The following is a 22,520-nucleotide window of genomic DNA, read 5'->3' on the forward strand; positions in this document are numbered from 1 at the left end:
CACCACTGAAGTTAGTGATTACTTAGGTGGCTTTGAGTGTGGAGATGGATCAACTGAAGTTGAAGATCCCTGGTATCTGTGATGCACACCATTTGGTGAGATGCAGATCCAGTGGCGAGCATGATACTGAGGAGACCCTGTCTGAGGAGACCCTTGATATTGAGTGTTTGCCTGACAAAGTCATGCTAGGATATGTTAGTTATCCCGTGAGAGCGTTTGTGGGTGCCAAGGTTATGGTCATGTTGCAGCAGTGTGTGGGAGGGACATTCTGAGGTGTGGGAAGTGTGCAGGAGGGCATGGGACAAAGGAGTGTGTAGTTTTGGAGGAAAAAGTAGTGTGTTGCAATGTTGGGGGAGTTCATGTTGCTGGGGATCATGTGCGAGTGAAACAGGTTGAGGTTCCAAGGGTTTGAGCAGTGCAAAAAGTGACAAATGCTGAGGCAGTGAGGAAAGTAGAGGATGATGGGCAAAGGGTAAGGGATCATGAGAGAATACCAGTAAGTAGTAGGGCAGGAATGAGTGTCCTGAAATAGTTTGTGTTTTAGCAAGGTTGGTTAATTGGCATTCATCGCTATGGTAATTAACTGTATAGCACAGATGAAAAGGAACGGAAGTTGCAGAAGATAAAAGTAGTAGTAGCAGCAAGTAGTAGCAGCAGCAGAAAAGTTATTAGGAGTGAACGATTTTACTGCAGAATAGTTACAGGAGATCTTGAGAGGAGTCCCATCCTCCCAAGCTAGAAGCCAGGAGTAGGAACAGTTGTTGAGAAAAGTTGTTGGATAAGAGGTGTGTTTTGATTTTATAGGTGCAGGGTTAGTGGGTGGTGCAAATGTTATTTTACCGTTCACACCGTTCATATAATTGTCAAATTCCGAACTGAGAAAGGCTGGAATACTCAAAAAGCGTCTCATCATGCGGAAATTCACACGAAGAAGATCTGCGATCTCGGTCGTCACTAGTTACCACAGCCACAAATTCATAAATCCCGCCCATTTCTACAATTTATCTTCTTTAAATGTGGTTTTAAACCTAAACTTAACTACACTGCTAACATTATGCCTAACCCTAAACTTACTTTTCTTTTAAGCGAATGGTTCATATCTAGCCAATTTTGACTTTGTGTTTTCTAGTGGAATTTTTCTGGCATGAAGGAAAGGTTAACTTCCGGGTGTGCGGCATCGGAAACGCTTCATGAGAGAAAGGCGGACCCCTCTGCTGTCCTTTCTTTGAAACTTTATTTTTTAACAATTGCCTGCAGTGCACTATAGAAGTACCAGGTGTTCAATTTAGCAAATTGTTTAATTCCTTTAACGCTGCAAATTTTATAGCCGCCTTCCCTTGACTACGGAGTGATCTGTCAAGAACTGCTTGCCTTGAGAGAAGTTTGACAGCTGCCTTTTTCATTAGGGAAGCCACAGTGAACTCTTGGAACACAAGAAAATGGGGGATAAAGAATTGATGTGGGCCTTGAAAAATGGAGACCTTGACGAGGTTAAGACTCTAATGAAGGTACGATATACTGTAGCTATCTTACTCGCAAATCAGCCAGCTAGCTATGTGCGCTAGCTAGCTATGTTTTGTCTGTATAGCTAGCAAACGTTAGCTAGCCATGGCATTGCAAGGTTAGCTAGCTAACTTTCATAGCTAGCTTAGTGTACATACATTAGCTAACTATCCGTTCACCTAACTATCACCAACTCACTGTAGCTAGCTGGAAGGTTTGCTTTTACAAACGTTTGTAAAACAATCGTCAGCTAGATTGGGTAAATTGTTAGATAGCTAGCTTTAGCAAACTACCATGCTAAACAGAAATGGTTAGCGAGCTACTGCAACAACTTGTTGTAATCTGATTCAATCACTGTGTATCGGTGTGTGTCTGTTTGCTATTGCCTAATGAATGACTATATTTCTGCAGACAAGCATATATATGGTCAAGTACCTAGCTAACGTTAACTACCTATTTAGCTAGATAGTTGGCTCCTGCTTGAGAATCAGTCATGGTTGGTTTTAGCAAGCAGCCAAACTAGCTATAGCCAAATCCACAGGCCCGTGTTGTGACAGCTAGCTAGTGTGCGGGTGTCTCAAAGCTTTGTTGCAAGGCAGATCTATCTAGATGGCTAGCTTGCTAACTTCATGCTGTTGAAAACATGAAGTAGGCCTAATCATAATACTTGTTTGCGCTCTACTTTGAATGAGGATGTTCCGGGAAATCTTATCATTCAGCTTCCATACTGACTGGGTCTCACAAATTTTCAGGCCACACCTATGCCATTCTTAGAGCAGTGAAACATTAGCTATTGGTCTGTAAACTGGTCATTTAGACACTAACTTATTTTGGTCAAATTCTAGACATAAAATAGACCCAAACTTGAATCAATCATATTTGAAGAACACTTTAATGGTGGCAGTCGTTTTGTAGGCATCTCCTTGAAATAGATTTTATCACCAATGTTGCATTCTCTGTAGGCCTACATTCCAGGCACACACCGTGCATTTGGAAAGTATTCAGACCCCTAGACTATTTCCACATTTTGTTACATTTCAGCTGTATACTTTTTTTTCTTCTTTTTAAAAAAATCCCTCAACAATCTACACACTACCCCATAATGACAAGGCAAAAACAGTTTTTTTAGACATTTTTGCAAATGTTTTAAAAAACAAATGTTCACATTTGCATAAGTTTTCAGACCCTTTACTCAGTACTTTGTTGAAGCACCGTTGGCAGCGATTACAGCCTTGAGTCTAGGGTATGACGCTACAAGCTTGGTACGCCTGTATTTTTGGAGTTTCTCCCATTCTTCTCTGCAGGACTTCTCCAAGCTCTGTCAGGTTAGATGGGAAGCATTGCTGCACAGCTATTTTCAGGCCTCCAGAGATGTTCAATCAGGTTCAAGTCCAGGCTCTGGTTGGGCCACTCAAGAACATTGTACTCTTCGGGACAAGTGTCAATCTTGGTTTCATCAGACCTGAGAATCTTGTTTCTCATGGTCAGAGTCCTTTAGGGCTGTCGTGCCTTTTACAGAAAAGTGGCTTCCGTTTGGCCACTACCATAAAGGCCTGATTGGTGGCGTGCTGCAGAGATGGTTGTCCTTCTAGAAGGTTCTCCCATTTCCACAGAGGAACTCTGGAGCTCTGTCAGTGACCATCAGGTTCTTGGCCACCTCCCTGACCAAGGCCCTTCTCCGATTGCTCAGTTTGGCCAGGTGGCCAGCTCTAGGAAGAGTCTTGGTGGTTCCAAACAAATTCTATTTCAAGAATGATGGAGGCCACTGTTCTTGTGGAGCTTCAATGCTGTAGAAATCTTTTGGTACCCTTCACCATATCTGTGCCTTGACACAATCCTGTCTAGGACCTCTGTTGACAATTTCCTTTGACCTCATGGCTTGGTTTTTGCTCTGACATGCACTGTCAACTGTGGGACCTTTGACGGGTGTGTGCATTTCCAAATCATGTCCAGTCAATAGAAACAGGATGCACTTCAGCTCAATTTCAAGTCTCATAGCAAAGTGTCTGAATAAAAAAAAAATCTTTATGTACACATTCTTTAACCCTTTACACTTGTGTGTGTATAAGGTAGTAGTTTTGGAATTGTTAGATTACTCGTTGGTTATTACTGCATTGTCGGAACTAGAAGCACAAGCATTTCGCTACACTCGCATTAACATCTGCTAACCATGTGTATGTGACAAATACATTTGATTTGAATACATATGTAAATAAGGTATTCATGATTTTTTTATTTGAATACATTTGCAACCATTTCTAACCCTATTTTCACTTTGTCATTATGGGGTAGAAGAAGGCTGTAACGTAACAAAATGTGGAAAAGGGGAAGGGGTCTGAATACTCCCCCCAAATGCACAGTACATAAGGTATCTAAGCATTGGATCTTTCTGGGAAGTACCTGAAAATAATACTGTGGTTTGAGGTTTAGCTAGTCTGGTGTAGGTTGAACCCCTTAAAATAGCTGTGGGGCTAACTCTTGTTGAAAGCTGAACCACACTGATGAATCATTAGGTCTGTAGAGCTCCTATGTACAAGCAACATGTCTTTTTATGCATTTTGTTTAGACCGTAGGTTTGGCGCTAGACAATCAGACCTCTATTCTTTATCCTCAACTTATCAGTTGATTAGCTAACTTCTGTGAAACAGCCTAGCCCTAACTATTAGGGTGGACTGTATTTAGGCTCTGCTTTCTTTTCAGCTTTTGGTGATTGAGTCTAATCAAAGTCAGAAGTACAGCTATTTCAAAAAAGTCTTTACTGATTTTGGAACGCAAGGACATTACTAATGCACTGTGTTGCTGCATTACTCATATTGATCTCAAAGGCTGCATTTACACGGGCAACCCAATTCTGATCTTTTGCCACTAATTAGTCTTTTGGCCATTCAGATGTTTTGCCAGTAATTGACCAAAATATCAGAATTTGCCTGCCTGTGTAAACCTAGCCAAATAATCCCAGATAACAATTAAATTGCAATAGGATGGAAATGTTTCAGATCTGGGCCATTCAGTTGCGGAGATGGGTTTTTCCACACGTTGCCAAATATTTTTCAAAAGCAGGCAGCTCCTAGACACTTCATACTGCACATGTGGATATTAGACTGATCCACTGTCGTTTCCCATATCCCTCAATGAAACCGTTTAAATTGGCCCCATATTACCCAGCTCCTGGAGGTAATATTTGAAAACTATTAGAACGGGGATGAGATACCATCATGCCTAATGGATTCAGTTGGCTTGTGTGTAAAATGAAGGCATGGAATCCGTTTTCCTTAACCTTCAGGGGAATGGTGACACAGGTGAGCATGCCAGAGATGGGTCTCTGTGGGAGATATATATATGCACGCGCAGTCATACAGCTAGTGACAGGATAGCAGATTGACTACACATCACTGTCGGGTTTAGCCGTTATGTTTGTCATTCTAATGTATTCATATTTGAACTGCAGGAAGGGCAACTAGTGTCTGCAGCTGCTGTCTGTTTATCCCATAGGAACCTTTCTCACCAGGCTACATTAGCTCTGATTACAACACATGGATCGACCATAGGCTACGTTTACCTGAGTTATGGAGACCTATCAAGCTTCAGAAATCCAATGAATTGCAGCAACGGCATCCATTGGATCACTGTGCTGTCTAGCCTAAGCTTTTGAGAGCAGGTGAGTGGTGCTAGCATTTCCCAAAGCCTGGCTGTAACCTTTACTGAGCCAGATTGATTATCACGCCCGGCCGGCACAGCTAAAGACTAGCCCAGACCCTGACTCATCTCCTGATAGGCTTGTTGCCTTAGGGCAGTTACGCGGTAATGGAATTATGCGGAGACTCAAACAAAAACCATTGACTTCAAAGTTTAGCAAACCATACAACTCTATGCGCAACGACTTGTCTACTCTTAACAATTTCCACGGAACATTTTACAAAACACATTTACAGGGAGAACTATGCAAAACGAAGTTTGATAACTGCAATTAACTGAGATTTTACCCTATTTCTTTTACCAAACTTTGCACCAAGTTTTCTTTTTTCACTGGAAATTGTTCAAAGTTGTCATTGTGCATAGAACTGTATGATTTTGTTGAACTTTGAAATCAATGGTTTTTGCTTGGTATATATTTTCTGTAGGATGCTTAGCAGGTGAATACATTCCAGTCCCCTCTTTCCTCAGGCCACATAGCCAGCTGATGAGAAAGGTGCTATGGTATGACATGGCACTGACAACGCTGCCCGGTCTGAGTGACCGGTCTCTGTGATGAGTATTGTCTCTTCAGGACTACCCACCGCTCCACACAATGGACTGTGGCTACAGAGCCTGTCTTTCCTCTCGCCTGCAGGCTTGACATTTTGAGGCCTCGTAATACCACAGCAGGGAGACTCTAGGAAGAGGCGTGTTGTGTGGCGTGATTGTGTGACGGCCTTTGTTTTTTGAACTGAGGGGTGTTTCTGGCACAAGAAAGGATTTATGTTGTGTGATTGTATTAACTGTGTGCATGTCCATGCAGTAAGTGTTTGTTCCTTTTTAGCAAGCGGGTGACCAAGTCTTGATACAGAAGGGGAAGTTGTGTAGGTGACGGTATCTCAACCGTTTGTATTTTTTTTTAGGATGAGGATGTGAACAGGACCCTGGAGGGTGGCAGGAAGCCCCTGCACTATGCTGCTGATTGTGGCCAGGCTGAGATGCTGGAGTTCCTCCTCTCCAAGGGAGCAGATGTCAACGTAAGAGCTGCTAGTGGGAATACTGCTATCAATATAGGCCTACTGCTGTCATACAGTTATTAGAATACAGCTGTCAATATAGGCCTACTGCTGTTATGCAGTTATTAGAATACTGCTGTCAATATAGGCCTACTGCTGTTATACAGTTATTAGAATACTGCTGTCAATATAGGCCTACTGCTGTTATACAGTTATTAGAATACTGTTATACAGTTGTCAGAATACTGCTGTCAATATAGGGCTACTGTTATACAGTTATTTGAATACTGCTGTCAATATAGGCCTACTGCTGTTATACAGTTATTAGAATACTGTTATACAGTTGTCAGAATACTGCTGTCAATATAGGGCTACTGTTATACAGTTATTCGAATACTGCTGTCAATATAGGCCTACTGCTGTTATACAGTTATTAGAATACTGTTATACAGTTGTCAGAATACTGCTGTCAATATAGGACTGCTGTTATACAGTTATTCGAATACTGCTGTCAATATAGGCCTACTGCTGTTATTTGAATACTGCTGTTAATATAGGCCTACTGGTATACAGTTATTAGAATACTGCTGCTAATATAGGCCTACTGCTATACAGTTATTAGAATACTCTTGTTAATATAGGCCTACTGTTATACAGTTATTAGAATACTGCTGTTAATATAGGCCTACTGCTGTTATTAGAATACTGCTGTTAATATAGGCCTACTGTTATACAGTTATTAGAATACTGCTGTTATGTTAGTATTTAACAACCGTATTCTAATATGAGTCCCTCTCCATTTTATTAGTACTGATATGGAAGAAGGCTATGGTGGTAGCCCTCTCTGTCACCTATCTGCTCACGTTAGATATCAGTTATTACTGATGCCCTAGGAGGAAGGATTTATGTGTTTTCCATTCTGTGTGTTTGCATTCATTTGCTTATTGAATAGACCTAATGGTACCAGAGAGAACAAGTCCCTTATTCTGAATCCACTCATACAAAGCTTCTACTATAGTCAACCACATACTGTAGTAACGACTCAGACCGACATGACTTAACTACTGTAGACTCTGCTAGTTTTGTTCAGACATGTAGAGAGTGGTTAAGTTCTATATTTGGACCAATGGGATTCCTCCGTTATAAGGGACATGTCATTCTCCTGAAGCCCCCCCTCCCAATTCCCTCAGTGTGCAGAGAGCAGCACAGTCTAACTGGCCGGACCACATAGTCTGCCAGAATGCTCCCCTGAGCCTCAACCCATTACCACACTGCAGTGGAGGGAATCGATCTGCTTTTACAATGGGATTGAGTAGAGTGATGGTTGTGGCATTTACAAGTTAGGGAAGATGACCGTATTGTACAGTTTTGCGCTAGTATCTTTCTAGGTAGCCTCGGTGTGCAACTATTCTTAATATTAGAAATTCTTAACCTTATTCAAAGCTCTTCTTTGGTCTCAGCCCCTCATTATTGCCACACAAGCCTGAAAGTGCTTATGGGTGTCACTGACTCAAGACTTATAGTTAGTTTCACACACACGTGTTGACCGTTCAGCCGATACTTGCTACAACTGGACGTTCTGACCCTGAATGTACCAATGTGAATTTGGAATGCTTGTTAACTAGGCCCAAATCTCACTGCACACAGTCTGTAGAGCCATGTCCTCTCCCAACCTCCCTTATCTGCCTCATGGTCTGATCACCTACACACTTGTCGTTCACTCCAACATCCATCAGTCTGGCTGTTACACCATTTTGCTTCCCCTAGTCTTGTATCACTAACACCCCCCCACAGAATGTGTAACTCTGTCTCTCTTCCCCAGTCCCTTCAGATAAGGGGCCCAGTCAGGGCTCCTGAAACAGGGGAGATAAATAGTGGCAGAGTGAGTTTCCTCTCTAATTCATTGACGTGATAAGGAGAGAAATAAAAGCACTCCCTCTGAGTTATTTCCTCTGATAACGAGAGTGCCCTTGTGTTGGAGGCAGGGACGACTGGTCTGCTGATGTATGGCGCCTGTCCACGCACAAACCCGCTCACTCCCTTTTTTTTCCTCCACTTTCTTTGGTCTCCCACAGGCCCCAGACAAACATGGTATCACTCCGCTGCTCTCTGCCACGTACGAGGGTCACCTCACCTGTGTCAAGATCCTGCTAGAAAAGGTAACGCCGCACACGCGTGCACAGAGCTGTCTTTACCCTCGTCAGAGCCATTTCTGTGTTGGAAGTTGTGTGTGTGATGTGTAACTGCTGATGCGGTAACTCCTGTATGACAAAGGACTACAATGAAGGCTGAATGTTCAGTGACTGTCTGGTCCTGCCTGCCCAAACATTCTGTTCTGTGTGGAGGGAGCTGGAATGTTCCCAGACCTCATCACACAGCACTGCTGCTGTTTGTTCCTATCCCACTAGCTAGCTCCACACACACACACACACACACTTCTCACTCAGCTCTGGAACACTGAGGAGATGATACGATGGCTGAATGTGACACCTCTGTCCTGGCAGTCACCCACCGCTGTAGTGAGGAGCCAACACTTTTCCTGAACACCAAGGAGCTGCTTTTACAGTCCTGTAATGCTGCCATTTTGGATTCATACAATCGGATAGGTTATGAATTCTTTGAGAGGTGATCTTTGTCAAATTATTAAATAATCGTATTCCTAGTACACAGTAACTACTATCACAGTGCAGTCGTAGAGCAGTGATTTATACCATATTTTGTTTCATGCAGAACTGTGTACATACAGGACATGATTTGGGCACTGCCTTGTGCAGGAGTCAGTCACTCACTGTGTTGTGTTTTCATTCAGCTCACGTTTTCCCAGCTGATATCATGGTATGCCGGCTCAGTGAGGTACCTGTGGTGCAGCCACATAGAAATTACAGATGTCTCTGTTCTCTAATAGTAAGCCCTGTGGGGGCTTATCACTTTCCTCTCTCTCTCCCCCCTCACTCTCTCTCTCTCCCCCCTCACTCTCTCTCTCTCCCCCCTCACTCTCTCTCTCTCCCCCCTCACTCTCTCTCTCTCCCCCTCACTCTCTCTCTCCCCCCTCACTCTCTCTCTCTCCCCCCTCACTCTCTCTCTCTCCCCCCTCACTCTCTCTCTCTCCCCCCTCACTCTCTCTCTCTCCCCCCTCACTCTCTCTCTCTCCCCCCTCACTCTCTCTCTCTCCCCCCTCACTCTCTCTCTCTCCCCCCTCACTCTCTCTCTCTCCCCCCTCACTCTCTCTCTCTCCCCCCTCACTCTCTCTCTCTCCCCCCTCACTCTCTCTCTCTCCCCCCTCACTCTCTCTCTCTCCCCCCTCACTCTCTCTCTCTCCCCCCTCACTCTCTCTCTCTCCCCCCTCACTCTCTCTCTCTCCCCCACTCTCTCTCTCTCTCACTCTCTCTCCCCCCTCACTCACTCTCTCACTCTGAAAACATGCCAAACTGCTGTGAAATGGATGTACCCCCTCTCTCCCACACTCGTAGCTGCACAACACATGGTAGAAGCACAATATGGCCATTTCTTTCATTACCTCGTGATTGTGCTTTTTTTTGTGTCTCTGGTCTCTATCGGGGGAGCGCCGACATGTCAGTACAATTACAAATGACTTTCATAAAACGTGTGTGTGCCTCAGCATTTGTATGTGGATGTTTGTGTTTTCTTGTTTCTGACTGTGTGAGAATGGAAACCAACAGGCTAATATTTCCAGTGGGTAAGCATCGGTCATCTCCCAGCCCCAGCCAGGCTAAATGAGGTGGGGTATACAAAAGCACCGTGCCGCGCTTATCAGAGTGGCGTAGGCGGCCTCACTCGCCGAGTGATCCAGCGCCACAGCAGTTAAGGGACTTACTCCACTCACCTGTGTCCAAACTCCAAGCGGCGCCACTTTCTTTGCATCCTACGGACACGACCCGCCACGTAAATCACCCGGCACCAACACTACTGGGAGAGGACACAGTCACGATGCATGCAGAGACCGAGATATCATATGGATTAGAGGTCGACCGATTCTGATTTTTTTCTTTTCTTTCAACGCCGGTACTGATTATTGGAGGACCAAAAAAAGCTGATACCGATTAATTTACCAAATTATTTTATTTTTCATTTTATTCAGTATATGTGTGTGTGTATATATGTAATAATGACAATTACAACAATACTGAATTAACTCTAACATAATATAATACATAAATAAAAATCGATTTGGGCTCAAATAAATAATGAAACCTGTTTGGTTAAAATAACACAAAAACACAGTGTTGGAGAAGAAAGTAAAAGTGCAATATGTGCTATGTAAAAAAAGCTAACGTTTAAGTTCCTTGCTCAGAAGATATGAAAGCTGATGGTTCCTTTTAACATGAGTCTTCAATATTCCTAGTTAAGAAGTTTCAGGTTGTAGTTATTATAGGACTATTTCTCTCTACCATTTGTATTTCATATACCTTTGACTATTGGATGTTCTTAGGCACTATAGTATTGCCAGCCTAATCTCGGGAGTTGATAGACTTGAAGTCATAAACAGCGCTGTGCTTCAAGCATTGCTAAGAGCTGCTGGCAATTGCAGGAAAGTGCTGTTTGAATGGATGCTTATGAGCCTGCTGCTGCCCACCTCCGCTCAGTCAGGCTGTTCTATCAAATCATAGACTTAATTATAATATAATCAACACACAGAAATACGAGCCTTAGTTTCCAGATTTGACTATATTAATGACCTATAATTTCGAAAACAAAATGTTTATTCTTTCAGTGAAATACGGAACCGTTCCATATTTTATCGAACGGGTGGCATCCATAAGTCTAAATATTGCTGTTACATTGCACAACCTTCAATGTTATGTCATAATTATGTCAAATTTAGCAAATGAATTACGGTCTTTGTTAGGAAGAAATGGTCTTCACACAGTTCGCAACGAGCCAGGCGGCCCAAACTGTGTGTATACACTGACTCTGCTTCCACTGAACGCAAGAGAAGTGACACAATTTCCCTAGTTAATATTGCCTGCTAACATGAATTTCTTAACTAAATATGCAGGTTTAAAAAAATATATACTTGTGTATTGATTTTAAGAAAGGCAAGGATGTTTATGGTTAGGCACATTGGTGCAACGACAGTGTGAATCCGCTTGTTAAATCATCACCTGTTTGGCTAAGTAGGCTGTGATTCGATGATAAATTAACAGGCACCGCATCGATTATATGCAACACAGGACAAGCTAGATAAACTAGTGATTATTGATTGTTTTTTGTAAGATACGTTTAATGCCAGCTAGCAACTTACCGTTACTCCTTGCTGCACTCGCGCAACAGGTGGTCAGCCTGCCACAGTCTCATCGTGGAGTGCAATGTAATCGGTGTCCAAAAATACCGATTTGTTATGAAAACTTGAAATCGGCCCTAATTAATAGATTGTATTTTTTTTGTTTAATTTTTTTTTTTAGATTTTATTGTTTTTAAGGAAGAAAAAAAAGTTTTAAATCGGTCGACCTCTAATATGGATGGCACCAGATCACCTCTTAGGGATGGGACACAGTCACGATACATGCAGAGACCGAGATGTGGCTGGAACCAGATCACCTCTTGGGGCGGGGACAGCCTCGGCGCTATACGTCAGCAATTGAGACCCCATCTGGCAGATATGAGAATGTGGCGTCTGTCATCAGGCGACGGCAGGCCCGGGTCACCGCCAGCCAAGGGCTCATCAGCAGGGGTTAGGCCTGAAGTGGAGTGCGAGGAGATATGAGTTGACGCTCCACGTCACAGCAGCCTGATGTCTCGTTTCAGCCAGAAGCTGCAGGACTGGAGCTCTGAAACACTTTCTCTCTGGCTACCTTTAACCACACTGTTATTACACATCAAGAGCAACAGCAGGCCAGTGCTTGAATGTCTTCTCATTGATTCATGTCCGCTCGTTTATTCAGCTTTAAGAAACATTCAGAGGAATCGAATACTGCATCGGTAGTCCACTACTACCAGAATGTATCATTCATGATAACTCAAGTATTCATTCTGGACAAAATGCTTGACAGTCTCGGAAGTGTGCACCTGAGCATCATGGGAGTTGACCTCTGACTGCCCACAGGTGGTTCCTGCATTATCGAAGGCCTGTTAACACTGTGTTTGACCCTAACCCTTGACTACAGGCCAGAGAGACGGCTTCAGAAGAACACAGGCTTGTTAATTATGAATCAGCACTGAAGCCCTCCCTACCTCCCTTAACAACTCCCACTCTTTTACTTTTATTAAACCCTCGTCAGAGGACAAATATGTTTTTAAAAATTTTATTTTACAGCTTTTGTGCTACATATACAGTGGGGCAAAAACGTATTTAGTCAGCCACCAATTGTGCAAGTTCTCCCACTTAAAAAGATGAGGCCTGTAATTTTCATCATAGGTACACTTCAACTATGACAGACATAATGAGAAAGAAATTCCAGAAAATCACTGTCGGATTTTTAATGAATTTATTTGCAAATTATGGTGGAAAATAAACTTTTGTTATTGACCAAATACTTATCTCAATACTTTGTTATATACCCTTTGTTGGCAATGACAGAGGTCAAATGTTTACTGTAAGTCTTCACAAGGTTTTCACACACTGTTGCTGGTATTTTGGCCCATTCCTCCATGCAGATCTCCTCTAGAGCAGTGGTGTTTTGGGGCTGTTGCTGGGCAACACAGACTTTCTACTCCCTCCAAAGACTTTCTATGGGGTTGAGGTCTGGAGACTGGCTAGGCCACTCCAGGACCTTGAAATGCTTCTTACGAAGCCACTCCTTCGTTGCCCGGGCGGTGTGCTTGGGATCATTGTCATGCTGAAAGATCCAGCCACGTTTCATCTTCAATGCCCTTGCTGATGGTAGGCTTTGTTACTTTGGTCCCAGCTCTCTGCAGGTCATTCACTAGGTCCCCCCGTGGGGTTCTGGGATTTTTGCTCACTGTTCTTGTGATCATTTTGACCCCACGGGGTGAGATCTTGCGTGGAGCCCCAGATCGAGGGAGATTATCAGTGGTCTTGTATGTCTTCCATTTCCTAATAATTGCTCCCACAGTTGATTTCTTCAAACCAAGCTGCTTACCTATTGCAGATTCAGTCTTCCCAGTCTGGTGCAGGTCTACAATTTTAGTTTCTGGTGTCCTTTGACAGCTCTTTGTTCTTGGCCATAGTGGAGTTTGGAGTGTGACTGTTTGAGGTTGTGGACACGTGTCTTTTATACTGATAACAAGTTCAAACAGGTGCCATTAATACAGGTAACGAGTGGAGGACAGAGGAGCCTCTTAAAGAAGTTACAGGTCTGTGAGAGCCAGACATCTTGCTTGTTTGTAGGTGACCAAATACTTATTTTCCACCATAATTTGCAAATAAATTCATAAAAAATCCTACAATGTGATTTTTTTTTTCCATTTTGTCTGTCATAGTTGAAGTGTACCTATGATGAAAATTACAGGCCTCATCTTTTTAAGTGGGAGAACTTGCACAATTGATGGCTGACTAAATACTTTTTTGCCCCACTGTAGATGGATAGTACTACCTTTTCCAGTGTGGTCCCATGTTGCTCAGTTAGTAGAGCATTGTGCTTGCAACACCAGGGTTGTGGGTTCAATTCCCACGGGGAACCAGTGAAAATATATGCACTCGCTACTGTAAGAAGCTCTGGATAAAGAGCGTCTGCTACATGTTACACTACAGCCACCCCCCTCACCCTCACTGTTGTCTTGCAGTACAGCCACCCCCCTCACCCTCACTGTTGTCTTGCAGTACAGCCACCCCCCTCACCCTCACTGTTGTCTTGCAGTACAGCCACCCCCCTCACCCTCACTGTTGTCTTGCAGTACAGCCACCCCCCTCACCCTCACTGTTGTCTTGCAGTACAGCCACCCCCCTCACCCTCACTGTTGTCTTGCAGTACAGCCACCCCCCTCACCCTCACTGTTGTCTTGCAGTACAGCCACCCCCCTCACCCTCACTGTTGTCTTGCAGTACAGCCATCCCCCTCACTGTTGTCTTGCAGTACAGCCATCCCCCTCACTGTTGTCTTGCAGTACAGCCATCCCCTCACTGTTGTCTTGCAGTACAGCCATCCCCCTCACTGTTGTCTTGCAGTACAGCCATCCCCCTCACTGTTGTCTTGCAGTACAGCCATCCCCTCACTGTTGTCTTGCGGTACAGCCATCCCCCTCACTGTTGTCTTGCAGTACAGCCATCCCCCTCACTGTTGTCTTGCAGTACAGCCATCCCCCCTCACTGTTGTCTTGCAGTACAGCCATCGCCTCTCACTGTTGTCTTGCAGTACAGCCATCCCCTCTCACTGTTGTCTTGCAGTACAGCCATCCCCTCTCACTGTTGTCTTGCAGTACAGCCATCCCCTCTCACTGTTGTCTTGCAGTACAGCCATCCCCCCTCACTGTTGTCTTGCAGTACAGCCATCCCCCTCACTGTTGTCTTGCAGTACAGCCATCCCCCTCACTGTTGTCTTGCAGTACAGCCATCCCCCCTCACTGTTGTCTTGCAGTACAGCCATCGCCTCTCACTGTTGTCTTGCAGTACAGCCATCCCCTCTCACTGTTGTCTTGCAGTACAGCCATCCCCTCTCACTGTTGTCTTGCAGTACAGCCATCCCCTCTCACTGTTGTCTTGCAGTACAGCCATCCCCTCTCACTGTTGTCTTGCAGTACAGCCATCCCCTCACTGTTGTCTTGCAGTACAGCCATCCCCTCTCACTGTTGTCTTGCAGTACAGCCATCCCCTCTCACTGTTGTCTTGCAGTACAGCCATCCCCTCTCACTGTTGTCTTGCAGTACAGCCATCCCCCTCACTGTTGTCTTGCAGTACAGCCATCCCCCCTCACTGTTGTCTTGCAGTACAGCCATCCCCTCTCACTGTTGTCTTGCAGTACAGCCATCCCCTCTCACTGTTGTCTTGCAGTACAGCCATCCCCTCTCACTGTTGTCTTGCAGTACAGCCATTCCCCTCTCACCGTTGTCTTGCAGTACAGCCATTCCCCTCTCACCGTTGTCTTGCAGTACAGCCATTCCCCTCTCACCGTTGTCTTGCAGTACAGCCATTCCCCTCTCACCGTTGTCTTGCAGTACAGCCATTTCCCCTCTCACCGTTGTCTTGCAGTACAGCCATTCCCCCCCTCACCGTTGTCTTGCAGTACAGCCATTCCCCCCCCTCACCGTTGTCTTGCAGTACAGCCATTCCCCCCCCTCACCGTTGTCTTGCAGTACAGCCATTCCCCCCCTCACCGTTGTCTTGCAGTACAGCCATTCCCCCCCCTCACCGTTGTCTTGCAGTACAGCCATTCCCCCCCCCTCACCGTTGTCTTGCAGTACAGCCATTCCCCCCCCTCACCGTTGTCTTGCAGTACAGCCATTCCCCCCCCTCACTGTTGTCTTGCAGTACAGCCATTCCCCCCCCTCACTGTTGTCTTGCAGTACAGCCATTCCCCCCCCTCACCGTTGTCTTGCAGTACAGCCATTCCCCCCCCTCACCGTTGTCTTGCAGTACAGCCATTCCCCCCCCTCACCGTTGTCTTGCAGTACAGCCATTCCCCCCTCTCACTGTTGTCTTGCAGTACAGCCATTCCCCCCCCTCACTGTTGTCTTGCAGTACAGCCATCCCCTCTCACTGTTGTCTTGCAGTATATAGCCATCCCCCTCACTGTTGTCTTGCAGTACAGCCATCCCCTCTCACTGTTGTCTTGCAGTATATAGCCATCCCCTCTCACTGTTGTCTTGCAGTATATAGCCATCCCCTCTCACTGTTGTCTTGCAGTACAGCCATCCCCTCTCACTGTTGTCTTGCAGTATATAGCCATCCCCTCTCACTGTTTTCTTGCAGTACAGCCATCAGCACCCTGCTCGTGTTTTGGTTAAACAGCCCTCCTATCTTTTTCCTCTTCTTTGAGCACAGTGCAGCCAACAGAAGTATTTCTCCATCCCTATACAGATATCGATATCTCCTTTCTTTCCTCTCTTCCCTCGTTCAAGGCCATGTAAAATATGCCCCGTGAACGGCCCCACAGCCGCTTGACTGGAGCGGGCGGATCGATGGACTCCTGTAAGCATCACATCTTATAACCAATCCTGAGGGGAGGAGATCTGAGGGCCTGATAGATTATGCATGGGCAGTCTCTCCTTTCCACTCAATAATGGCATAATGAAGACTTAATGGACACCTTGGCCAAGAGGCAGACTTACATAACCCCTATTATTACTTACTACACACACACACACACACACACCGTGGCGTTGTTTTGCTCTGTCACTCCAGGATGCTGTGACTGGCCTACATTTCACTTAGCTCCGGCTGTATCACATCTGGCTGTGATTGGGCGGCGCTCAATTGGCCCAGCGCTGTTCGGGTCTTGCCGGGGTAGGCCGTCATTGTAAATAAGAATTTGTTCTTAACTGACTTGCCTAGTTAAAGGTTAAATACATTTAAAAAATAATTGCAGCCTCAATTTCTTCCTGGCTGGATGTTTTTTGGACCATCAGTGTTTACTGGCTGCCATCATTACTCCCATTTTAGACTAGCTCATTATTCTAAGTGGAGACCGGTGGATGTCCATGGTAGATGGCCTCCTCCACGTCCCTCAAGTCTACAGTTGTTTTCTCCCCCCTGTCAGTAGAGCCCAGGGAGAGTGAGAAGCCGTGTCGGTGTACGACAACACGAGTTGGTCTTCACTGGATAATACAACTCGCTAGCTCCAGTTATATAATGAGTCAGGGAATGCTCATTAGATGGTGCTGGAAGGCTCCTGTAGGTAGTCTGCTAGGTAGCAGCCTTCTCCCAGGCTGTGTTGACTAGGAGTCTTTTTGAGGTGAGCGTCGGGGTGAAGTGGTGCTGTTGTGTAAATGAGGCCTGTGGAGTACTGTTACGTCTGGGTCCTCCTCCACCGGTACCAGCTGCTAGCTAATGACTTCCCCTGAGCTAGAGGGCCTAGTCCACCGGTACCAGCTGCTAGCTAGTGACTTCCCCTGAGCTAGAGGGCCTCTTCCACTGGTACCAGCTGCTAGCTAATGACTTCCCCTGAGCTAGAGGGCCTCCTCCACCGGTACCAGCTGCTAGCTAATGTCTTCTCCTGAGCTATAGGGCCTCTTCCACCGGTACCAGCTGCTAGCTAATGACTTCCCCTGAGCTAGAGGGCCTCTTCCACTGGTACCAGCTGCTAGCTAATGACTTCCCCTGAGCTAGAGAGCCTCCTCTTCCTCCTTGTTCTCTTTGCCGTCAGCCTGCTAGAGCTGAGAACACGATGACCATGGAGAACACCAGGCTTGGTCACGATGCCTCACTAACACACCATCCAACTACAGGTGTTGAGGCTTCGCTCGCTTGCGCTCTCTCTCTCGCTGCGTGTCCGAAGATTGCTGGTTTGTTTAACCATGTTACCACATTTATTTGGTGATAGTTTGGTCCTGTTATGAATATTGAAACCCATACAATCTCACTAAGCCAGGTCGTCATTGTAAATAAAAGTTGCAAAGTTGCATCAGAACACTGTAAACTGTATTGTTCGATGCAAGTAAACTCTTAAATTGAGCTTTTCCCCCAATTTTAGAGATCTCTATCTAAGACGGTATCCACCAGTCCTGTTTAATCCCTGTAGCCCGATGCTCCGATGCCCCGCTCCGATGCTCCGCTCCAGTGCCCCGCCCCGCTCCGATGCTCCGCTCCAGTGCCCCGCTCCGATGCTCCGCTCCAGTGCCCCGCCCCGCTCCGATGCTCCAGTGCCCCGCTCCGCTCCAGTGCCCCGCCCCGCTCCGATGCTCCAGTGCCCCGCCCCGATGCCCCGCCACGATGCCCCGCTCCGATGCTCCGATGCCCCGCTCCGATGCTCCGCTCCAGTGCCCCGCTCCGCTGCCCTGCTCCAGTGCCCCTTTTGGCAGCACATACACACACACTTTCTGCCTGGCACTCAAAGTGGGTCAAGTTCTCCACTCGACAATGGCGTGTTCTCTGCCCGGGCTCCGTAAGCCCCCGCTAAGAGGCTAAAGTTTTCCGTTTAAGTTGATGGTCTGGTAATGCTCAACCACTCGTCAGCTAGTCTTCTTGTACGTTTTATCCCACTTTGTCCGTTATTTGCAACCCTTGCTGCATTCCCTTCACCCTCATTCACCTTCACTGTCTTGTTCTAAAACTGTGGGTGTGTGGTGTGTGTTGTGTGTGAGAGATGAAGAGAAACATTGGGTTAGAGGGAGTCGGCCAGAGCAGGGCACTGCACAGCTTTGCTCATCTTGAACCTATAATGAGTAGTAGTTTGGGATGCTTGTTGATGAGTTAATCAGTGATTCTGCGCAGTGCCTTGCCGCTCCTTCTAGACTGCACTTGGTGAGAGAGACCACATCATCACAGAGGGGTTTGAGGGGGACAGGCAGGTTGGCCCACACTCTCACAGAGCATTACTGATGGGCTGAACCTGTGACCTTGGGTAGAAGGCTGGATGGGGGTGTGGGGTGAACACTGATTCTAACCTTGGCCTGTGGTTCAATTTGAGAGAGCGGGTTCACTGAGGTTGAGGCCTTGATGCTCCACTCCGATCATAATGTCTCCCTGTCATGTCCCCCCCTCCCCCAGGGAGCCGACAAGGAGCAGAAAGGACCAGACGGACAGAGCGCCTTCGAAGCCGCCGAGACCGACGCCATCAAGGCTCTCCTCAAGTGAGACGGGAGCCTAGAAGGGACGGACGGATGCAGCAGTGGTCCCCCAGACAGACCAGATGGACACACCCCTTCCCCCGACCTCTGTCTTTAGCACTGCTTTGTCTGTTTGTGTTTTTGTTTTTTTCCCTTTTTTGTTTTGTTTTTTTAAGTTGTAGGGATTCTCTCTTCTTGCCTCTTCAGTAGCCATTGAATGGATGGACTTGTCAATCATGTCTCCCTTGGGGACCAAACACTGAGGGGAAAAGCACTGACTTGGACCCTCCCAGAACACACAAGGATGCAATGTAAAAAAAAAAATGAATAGAGCTTAACACTTAAATATGATCGCTCTCAAGTCCTGTGTGCACTCCTTGCACAAAGATGTTGGCAGAAAAACCGGAGACATTCAATAGTGTTCAATTTTGTTGGCCGTTTTCAGTATTGTAAGACCACTTGGTTATATTCATCTTCCAAACATCAGTTGTGCTAGATGGAGAACGGTTGTAAAGATGAATTCTATTAGCCCAGTAAGATGGCCTCTTTCCCCTGGCTGTGTGCTGTAGCTCTTCTCTGTAGACCTGACTGGCTAACTGTCCAGCGCTTCAACTAGGGGGGTTTGTACTGTATGAGAGGGTAGGTCCTGTTTAGGTCGCTAATAATATTGGTTACCCACTCTCTACGTAACCCTCTACTGATAACATATCACACTAAACATTAATGACCAAGGTTACTCTAACGTATAATAGCGTAAATACCCCCTTGACCAATCACCACGTTGGCTATTTCAAAAAATGTATGTTTAAAAAAAAAAAAAAAAAAAAAAAAGATGAATCTGTTATTAAAACATTGCTGTGTAGTGATGGCATTATGTCAACATTGACCATTATGCAATTTAGAATTGCATGTTTTTCTCTTTGAGTGAGTTTTGAACGTGTTCTGATCTGCAATCCTTTGTTGCCGCAGTGTGTTTTGTATTAGATGAATTTGGTGGGTGGGCTCTGAACGGAGGGATATACAGGGGTTTAGGGTTCAAACTGTGGATCGGGGAAATGATCGTCCTCTCGCTCTCTGGGTTTGATTAACCTGCCGGCTCTGCTGCATGTCAGAACTGCTTCTACTGCTACGTTCTCCAAAATGGCTGCCTTCCTCTTTTGGTTGCTTTCAAGTAATTACAATTCAATGGTAACAAAATACTTTCTCTCTGGCATTGTTGTGAGGGGAAAACTGAAATAAAACATCTTAATTATTCTTCTTTGTGTGGTAATCCATTGATTTTGTTTTCTGCTGGTATTGTCACATTTCAGTCAGTCTTTACAAATAGAAAAACACTCATTGACTCTGAACGGACACTTCTGAGCGGTGCGTACACTTAACTGTAATCTATATTAGTTCCTTTGTATACAGCTATACACGTCTGTGGACCCACTTACCTGCGAGGCTGCGATCCATACTAGGTGCTTTGTATACAGCCATGCCCTCCATCTTAATGACTTGAGTATTGCTTGTGTCTTTGTCAAACTGTCAGCAGCATCAAAGCCCTCCTCCAGCTGTGTCTGAGCCTGGAGCACAGTGGGTTGTCCTGAATGAATAACAAGCAGGAGCTATTGATTCCATTGATTCCTCATTATACTGTCTGGGCTCTCTGAGTGGTGAGTGTCTCTGGCAGGGGGAAAAAATGACTTGCTCATATTGTTCACTGACTGCTGCCTCTAGAGTGCCCCCAGTCCCAGGTGAACTAGCTAGCTCGCTCTCCCCCCGGTTAAATACCCTCCTCTGCTTAGACGTTGACTAACACCTAGCCAGTTGCCTCCCATTGGGTGAAGGGCCAATGGAACACTATCAAGTTCTGCTGCTCTCTCCAGCCTATAGGATGACATTAGAAAATAATGGCTGAGGTTTGAGGAAGGGATGTTTATCACTGACATCTTGGTGTTTTATTTTCCCTTCGCTGGTGTCTTTTTGTTCATATCCTTTGGCTTCTCAATAGAAATCAGACTGTGTTCATGAGCTTGACCTGAACGAAGTCTCCCTTTTCAACTCCGATAGGCCTGTGTGTCTTTCAGGAGGTGAATGAGGTATCTTGATGGTATGGGGGACCATTGAGTTGCTTCCCTGATGCTTGTAGACATGGGTCACCTACCAGGCACACTGCTCTGTACAGAGGAGGACTGAGAGCATGACATCAGTCTGAAACATACAACAATGTGCTGTGACGGCAGGGCCCAGGTCTTTTTCATATTTCACTAAATGACGCATGGCTTAATGAAGAGCCAGTTTTGTACCGTCTGAGATCATAATCTGCTTTCTTCATCCCTACACATTGCATGTTATGTTCTGTTATGCTCCTTGACAGTCAATAGAATACCGTGGACAAGCTCCGGTCAGGAAACCCATTCCATCCTGGCCCATTGGCCATTACTCGACACACACCCCATCTAAAACAATGGTATCATTGAAAAGAGCTGCACACTGGAACAGTGCTAACGTACGTGTTTGTGAAGTATCTTGAGTATGGCTGAAGTGGGCGGGCTGCCTAGTATCCAATGGTGTTTCTGTTATAGAAGTAGGCGGGCTGACAGGTATCCAATGGTGCTTCTGTTATAGAGGCTTTTCCTCCTCCTCTAAAAGGCATTACTGGAGATGATCAACTGCACTGTTCTGCACCACACTAAGAGCAGTGAACCCTGGGGCGCACACTAAAAGTACCCAACCATTTCAAATGGTGAGGCAACAGTTGGCTGCAACATGTTTCCTGCTGTGCCACTGAAGCTTGACTAGAGTCTATGATGGAACCCTGCTACACAAAACATAAAAGCATTCAGTAGGAGGTGAAAGACATCACCCATTTCACCCAGCTTAACCTGTGCCTGATAGACAGTCACCATAATGTCTTCTTTAGTCTGTAAATGCTAAAGGCAGCTGGAGAGCAGAGAGAAGAGAGCAGGGGAGAGAGACCAGAGTGAAACTGGATGAGTGTAGTGGCAGGCCTGTGAAGTCTCGTTCCTCTCTTTCCCCTGCCCATGTCTAAAGCCTTCCCCTGTCCGTCTCCCCGAGAATAAAGGAGAAATCAATTATTCCAGAGCTGTGAAACATCGAGAGAAACTCAGACTGCGAGTGCAAATTTTGTTCAATTCTTGTCTCTTCTCTGATTGGGCGTCTACACGATTAAAATGGTTAGAAAGGTTTGTCCGTCCATTCTTGATTGGCAAGGAAATTCTGCTTGGGAATATAAAGCACTTAATTTTCTTCAGTCTTTGCAATGCAGAGGCACATACTATTCATATGTGATGAGAAAAACCTATGATTTAGGCTGATGATAAATAAGAATTCATTTAGCCTATAAATTGCCTCTCTCCACAGGCCTGCGGACGTGCTCACAGGCAGTTCCGGTGTTTTCAACTGAGCTTTATCTGCCTAGACCAGGGAGGGAGATCCTGTTTTATAATCAAACCATAATGATTTGCTTGAAAATGGAAGCCGTTCCCAGTAGTTTAGATACTGTGGGTAGTCTAGGGGAGAATCTCAATTCCATACTCCTAATGTCCTCCCTCCTCGCCTCCTTCTAAAAACCCACTGGAGGAGAAGGTCAGAGGGGCGAGACCTCTGACTTTCTCATCCAATTGGTTTTGAGAAGTAGGTGAGGAAAGAGGAGTGAAGACGCGAGGAGTATGGAATGAGATTCTCCCTTGGAGGCCATCT

General features: G+C 45.7%; 1 protein-coding gene across 1 annotated transcript; it reads left to right on the forward strand.

The window, feature by feature from the left end:
• Window positions 1-1,016: 1,016 nt before the first annotated feature.
• On the forward strand, window positions 1,017-20,069 carry LOC139378506 (myotrophin-like). The gene is made up of 4 exons (XM_071120730.1): window positions 1,017-1,508; window positions 6,102-6,215; window positions 8,270-8,353; window positions 18,757-20,069. Exons 1-4 carry the CDS (start codon window positions 1,440-1,442, stop codon window positions 18,841-18,843), a joined length of 354 nt encoding a protein of 117 aa, XP_070976831.1. The 5' UTR covers window positions 1,017-1,439; the 3' UTR covers window positions 18,844-20,069.
• Window positions 20,070-22,520: the final 2,451 nt, after the last annotated feature.

The sequence above is a fragment of the Oncorhynchus clarkii genome, chromosome 21 (assembly GCF_045791955.1).
Source record: "Oncorhynchus clarkii lewisi isolate Uvic-CL-2024 chromosome 21, UVic_Ocla_1.0, whole genome shotgun sequence".
In the NCBI taxonomy this organism is placed as follows: Eukaryota; Metazoa; Chordata; class Actinopteri; order Salmoniformes; family Salmonidae; genus Oncorhynchus; species Oncorhynchus clarkii.

Bases quoted from the DNA above. Each gene is read 5' to 3' on its own strand.
- LOC139378506 (XM_071120730.1), top strand. From the start codon at position 1,440: ATGGGGGATAAAGAATTGATGTGGGCCTTGAAAAATGGAGACCTTGAC. The intron at 6,216-8,269 runs GTAAGAGCTGCT...GGTCTCCCACAG, and splicing joins CCAAGGGAGCAGATGTCAAC to GCCCCAGACAAACATGGTAT. The intron at 8,354-18,756 runs GTAACGCCGCAC...CCCCTCCCCCAG, and splicing joins TCAAGATCCTGCTAGAAAAG to GGAGCCGACAAGGAGCAGAA.